Below are 6,000 nucleotides of genomic sequence, written 5' to 3'. Positions count from 1 at the left end.
AAAAAGAAAGTTAAATCTAAGGTGTCATGATACTGTCCTGTTGAAAATCTATGTCCATTTTCAATTTCTGTATGTTGACTGACTACCCCATACATAGAAATCTTAATAAACACACTATGAAGTGAGTTCCATTTCATGACGATGCATGATTAACATCTCAAACAGCTGGAGTTAAGACTGTCTGTGAGAAGAAAGGGAAGGCAAGGCAAGGTGAAGCAAGTGGCTTCTGTGAGTTAGTGGGTAAGGGTTAGGAGCACTCCCCCCACCCAGCCCAGGTTTCATGTGCATCCCTGAAACCAGAGTGGCTTCTGAGCCTTGAACTTGACTTCTAACCAAGTCAATGAGCTTGCTCTTGTACACATCTGAGCCAGGCTCACAAGCCAGTAAAAACTGCTGAGGGCTCAGAGAGCCCGTGGCACCCCTTTTAAGCCTGGTGAAATCAATAAACCTAGGAAGTGGGAGGTTCATGTTTCTCCAGAATCCCCACAGGTCATGTTGTCTGGGAGTTAATGGTCTAAGGAATAAGAATAGGCACCAAGGGATTAATTGTGTGACCCTTCATCAACCCAAGAAAACACAGCAAGAGGCATTTGTCTTCCACACAAAATCATACAAAATTCTCTCTTTATTAAATATACATTATTTACAGTGTAAGTCTTTCTTCTGTACAACAGGAACCATAGAAAACAAAGAAATCTAAGGCTAACTTTCATTTTTCCCCATACAGTGTATTAAGACATGTTACGTGGTCTACAAAACTGACTTGGAATGAGGCAACATCATTTGGGATTCTGTTTCAGGAACAAAAATGAGAAAGTCAAAAGGAAAAGCTAGACTCCAGAAGATCTACAGAGAGAGGTGACCTGCTTTGTGCTTTTGCCGTAATAAGGATCTGACATCTATATTTTTGAAGAGGTTATTTTGTATTTTATTGTTTCCTTGTTAAAAATAATCTCCCTACTCTTTCCCATTCTTCAAAAAGGAGGACCACTATATGCCAGAACAAGACTGATTTCCCATCTGAAGTGGACATTGTAATATGGTATCACAGGGCTCAGCAAACTGCAGCCCACAGACGAAATCTGACCTGTTGCCTATTTTTGTCAATAAAGTTTTGTTGGAACGTAGCCACGCCTCTTTGTCCATGTATGGCCCTCTTCCTGCTACAAGAGCAAAGGTGAGTAGTTGCAACACAGTCTGTTCTATAAAGCCTAAAGTACTGACTATCTGGCCCTATACAGAAAAAGTTTGCTGGCTCCTTACCTAGCATATCCTGGAGGCAGACTTGTGGTTCCTCCCTCAGCCTGCATTCTTATTCCTGATGACACCTCTGCACCTTTTGAGCCTCCTCCAGTGCACCGAGGGAAGTGACAGCCCAAGATAGCACAGCATTATCAGGAGGCCTGTCAACTACCAGATTCAGAAGGAGAACATTCTTGATGCTGGACCTCACTAAATACAAAGTCCTTCTCACCATATAACTATGGTGTTGTAAGCAAAGTTTGGTATTTTTTGCATGAGTATTTAAGGCAGGAGAAGGTTACACAGGTTGGCACTGCCATTCAAAGAGAAGAGACTTTTTCCTGTGAAGACTTGGGGATGGGATTGACTATGATGGGAACGTCTGACTAGGCAGAAGCTCATTAATACTACCCCCTAAGGTGTCACTGAAAATTCTACTATGGGAAGGCCTTCCAAAGAGTCTGCAGGGGAATACAACGATCCTGTTGCATCCTGTTTTCACGTCCTCTGAGGCTACTGCTGGAATCAGAAGCATGAAAGAATATGCTCATGAAAATAAAGACTAGGATTTAATCACTAAAACAATTAGCTTCACCTTTGATCATGGCTTAGGATTACTCTCTTATTTTCTCCTGCCATTTTGCCAAAGCTCCCCTGTATCGCTGGGGAAGGGTGAAGAAAACAGTGTTCCCAGGTAGTGTTGGATGGTCGGTCCCTGGCAGTATTCACTGTCAGGGGTGGGGAGTATCATACCTCAACATCATTCTGGCCTGCCTGTGCATGGCAGGACCAATGAAGGGGAGAGAAAGACCCCCTAGGCTGATTTCAGGACCTCAGGGCTTCTACCCATGGAGCTGCTGATTCAGGATAGTGGAGCTAGGGAGATTTCTGACAGTTCCTTTTCCTTAAAGTTGTATCTGGGTATTCAGCCAGGGCTGGTTAGATCATTGTGGTGATAGCTCTAAAGCATCCTGGAAAATTCCTGATGAAATAAACATCTTGAAGAAAAAAAAAAGATGTAGCTGATGTAGAGCTGGGAAGGGTCAAAAATATCGTGCCAAGTTAAGTAAAGAATTCTTCATGCAAAGCCCATGATATTGCCTCTTTTCCTAAGGTGATGATCCAAGTGCATTAAAGAGACTCCTGAGTTAGGAGCCAGGAGAGTGGGAGGAGCAGCTGCCAGTGAGTCATGTGGAAGCAGTGACTTTTCTCTTGCAGGATGGTTATCAGTTGTCTCCATGTGTCCCCTCTTCCTCCTCAACCTGTTCCCAGGGGGTGTGGTCAAAACACCCAAACCAACTTTTGCCTTCATCTTTGCTCACATCTGTTCGGCCACTTTGTAGACTATAAACATTATAAAAGAGAGACAATTTGCTTACAAAGTACGATATTTCACTAAAAAAAAAAAAAAAAAAAGTGTGCTTTTCTGTTCTCCCTCAGAGTACCTTAGTGGAAAGTAACACAAAAGTTACTCAAAAACAGAAAAAAAGAGTTAAATATAAAAACCTTCTATGAAGGCTTCCAATAACTGTCAACTCAAAAGGAAATGTGTCTCTCCCTGTCAAACAGAGATGTATGGAGAATGTCACAAAGGAAGCCTGAATAACAAACCTATTTTGACAAAGAGTTTGTGTAGGTGTGTGTTTGTGATTTTTTTTTCCCTTTAGGAGGTTCAACTATTTGGAAGTTGTGAAAGCAGGGATGAAAACTAAGGACAAGCAAAATCTGCAAACTAGATGGCTTAACAAGTAAGAGTGTGGGTGAGGAGATGGGGATAGGGTAAAAAAGACCCAAGAACAGTACATCGAAGTAATTCAATCAGACTCTGTGTTTTTTAAAGAAAACACTATCAAACTGCATGAGAGGCATGAAATAGCACTCAGTTATCTTCCAAGTATTCTGGAAGTTTTGAGTTTGGCGGCACCATCTTCCTTTAACCACCTTTGCACCTGCAGGAATAAGGAAGACTCTTTGTTTATTTGGTCTACTTGGGACCTCTAGGACAATGGGGGACTAATTATGTCCAAGCCTTGAGGTTAAGGAAAAATGAGTAGCAGAGCTATACACTGTGTCTCAAATTCCCTTTGGCAGGCTTTTCCCAATTCCCAATGCTGTTTTGATGGATTGTAGCTAAGGGGGTATTTAAAGAACACCGGGCGTTGGTGGACAAGCTGTCAAGACTTTTTATAAGAAAGAATTCACCAGCCTGATTCCTAACTCCTGAATGTCTTGGAGCTTCCCAGTGTAGCTCCTGTAACTGAATGAGCTTACTGCAGAGAAGAGAAACGTGTGATTTTCAGGATTGGAAAAATTCCCCCAGAGCACAGACATGAGACCTCACTTAGATGCATGACACTTTGAGTCAATGAATTACTCAAAAATATCCTTCATCCATTCTCAGAGATCTTCCTAAATTGAGTCAAAATGGTTCATCAGGACACAGTAGGGTTTTAGGAGGAGCTGGGGTATGACAAAGACCCCTTAAGGAACGTCTAGAAGAACAAGGGCATGCAATAGGTCACCAATACATGAAGAAAAAGAACTGAAAAAAAAGGAAGAGGGGAGAAGTGGAGATTGCTGTTTCCTACCTCAAATAGGGTCCCCGAGTTGTCACTTAGTTCTGACCCATGAAAGGAGGACTTTCAGAACCCCCCACCCAGAATTAAAACAAGAATGGGGAGAATGTACCCTCCCCAAAAGTTCTCTAGAGACAGGTATCAGTTACTCTCACCCCTAAAGAGTCAACCCATCTCCCTCCACAGAAACACACCAGCATAGACTGACATTTGCTTCAAGGAAGAGAAACAAAGTCAGCTTACTGAAGGTGGAAGTAAAAAGCAAGAAAAAAAATATATAAATATTTTCCAGAAAGTATGTTTCTTTCCATCTCTAGCAAAGATGTTACAAGAATGATAGTGTAGAACCTTAGCCCTATATTCTACAGCATTTTATGCATACCCCTATTACAACAATACATGCCTCCCCTGCTAGACTTTGGGCTTCCCAAGGGCAAGAACAAGGCGTAATTTGTATGAACACACCCAATATCTAGCACAACCTTTGAAGTATTGGGTATTCAATAAAAACTTCATTAATGAATAAAGTACAGAACAAGGGTTTTCATTTGTTCTGATCCTACTCCTGTGGTGGGCATAAGTCTGACAAAATGTGGAAGTCAGGTGGGTACCATCTCTGTTATTACTAAAGGATAAAAAACTGTTTTAAAAGAATCAGCCCTAGGATCCTTAAAATAAATATTACATTTGCAGTTCAGAGTACAGAAGGGCTAAGCTTTTTTTAAAAATATATCTAGAGAAGTGAAAAATGTTTAATTCTGTAGACAAGTTCTCCTAAAAACCATGGTGATCTAACCTATACACACACACAGAGATGCAGTGTTAAATATATATTTAAGGTAAGCAAATACACTGCTGCTTACATAAATAGATTTGTTTGGTGGGAATAGTATCAATGAAATAGCCCCCCTAGAATGTGAAATTGCACAGGTATTTTTTGGTTTTCCTGTAAAGTGACCACATTCCATAAAATATGTTGGTAAACAGCCATTACCAAAGAGTGAGGGTTAAAATGTAGGATTATGGCGATCCAGTTGGCCAGAGCATGCAGTCAGGAAACTGAAGCAGAAAACTGTGGTTAAGGAGGCATTAGAATGCTTTCAAGGACTGTTAGTTTTAGATTATAATTGTTCAAGGATTGAAACACTCACACAACTCAACAATTACACAAAACTCCATGGATCTTGGTACCACGGAGGAAAGACAGGCAGAGTTTGCACTTGTCATTGCAAATTGTGTTTTCCTTTGGAGAGAGCAGCTTGCTTGCTTTCCATACACATCTGGTGAAAGTTAGTGTTCTCTGGGGTTATGAAATATTCCAACCCTGTAAAAATAATTCTGATTTAGCCCTGAGACTCTTCTTATAAGAGTGACGTGCTGATCGCACTGTCTTGGCATTCGTCATTAAGTCTGTGATACGCAGTATGGATGGATGGATAGTCTACAGATGTGGGGAGGTTTGCTGGTAGATTCTGTAGTGCAGATGTGACAAGGATGGAGCTTCTCAAATTTTTCACCCTGCAGAACCCCCCACAAGCCTATAAAAGTGGATGAGAAAAGCAGATCCTCCAAGGCGGCCTCTGTTAGTACTCCATTTCTTCTATCAATACTGGGTCAGCAAAATATAGTCCCTAATTCTCAGAGATTGAATAATGAGCAGTTCCAGTTTTATTACTCACACCTTCCTTTTCCTTTCCAATTCATCACTGGAGATGCTTTGGACTAAACCCACTACACTTCATGGTGACTTCTATTTCAGGGGATGAAGGACTATGTCACCAAGCAAAAGGCTGATTTATATAGCATTTTTATGGAAAGAGAAAATTCAGGAGTGAACACTGGAAATAGGAGAGAACAGGGCAGGAAGAAACAGTAAAGATCTTTCCTCTTATGAATGGATTATTCATCTTATTAAAGTTAGAAGGAAAAAAAGTTACCCTTGTTAGAACCACTTTAAAATAAATTTGCTAGCAAAAGGATATAATGGGAATGATTAAGTAAGAATCCACAGAAAAGTTTTAAAAGAGAGGGTGTATTTGGAACAACATCTTCAAGTTGAGAAATATGATTACAAACGAAATCCTTACCCCACGCGCTCTGCCACTGAAAGAAAAGCCTGGAATAGACCTGAAATGGGGTGAAGCTGAGGAGTTCCTCCTTGTGAGCCTTATCATGCAGGAAA

At 40.9% G+C, this 6,000-nt stretch overlaps 1 protein-coding gene across 1 annotated transcript in view; it reads right to left on the bottom strand.

Annotated features, from left to right (window-relative positions):
* Positions 1–600: 600 nt before the first annotated feature.
* Positions 601–6,000, bottom strand: part of CNTNAP5 (contactin associated protein family member 5) — an 883,101-nt gene continuing 877,701 nt past the window's right edge. Inside the window, exon 25 of the mRNA XM_067742208.1 lies at positions 601–2,586. Within this exon, the coding sequence (XP_067598309.1) occupies positions 2,561–2,586 (26 nt within the window). The 3' untranslated portion in view covers positions 601–2,560. The remainder of the gene's footprint in view (positions 2,587–6,000) is intronic.

Source organism: Pseudorca crassidens, chromosome 6 (genome assembly GCF_039906515.1).
Source record: "Pseudorca crassidens isolate mPseCra1 chromosome 6, mPseCra1.hap1, whole genome shotgun sequence".
Classification (NCBI taxonomy): domain Eukaryota; kingdom Metazoa; phylum Chordata; class Mammalia; order Artiodactyla; family Delphinidae; genus Pseudorca; species Pseudorca crassidens.
Note: the sequence above shows the minus strand (reverse complement) of the source record. Positions and strands in the feature narration are given on the sequence as shown.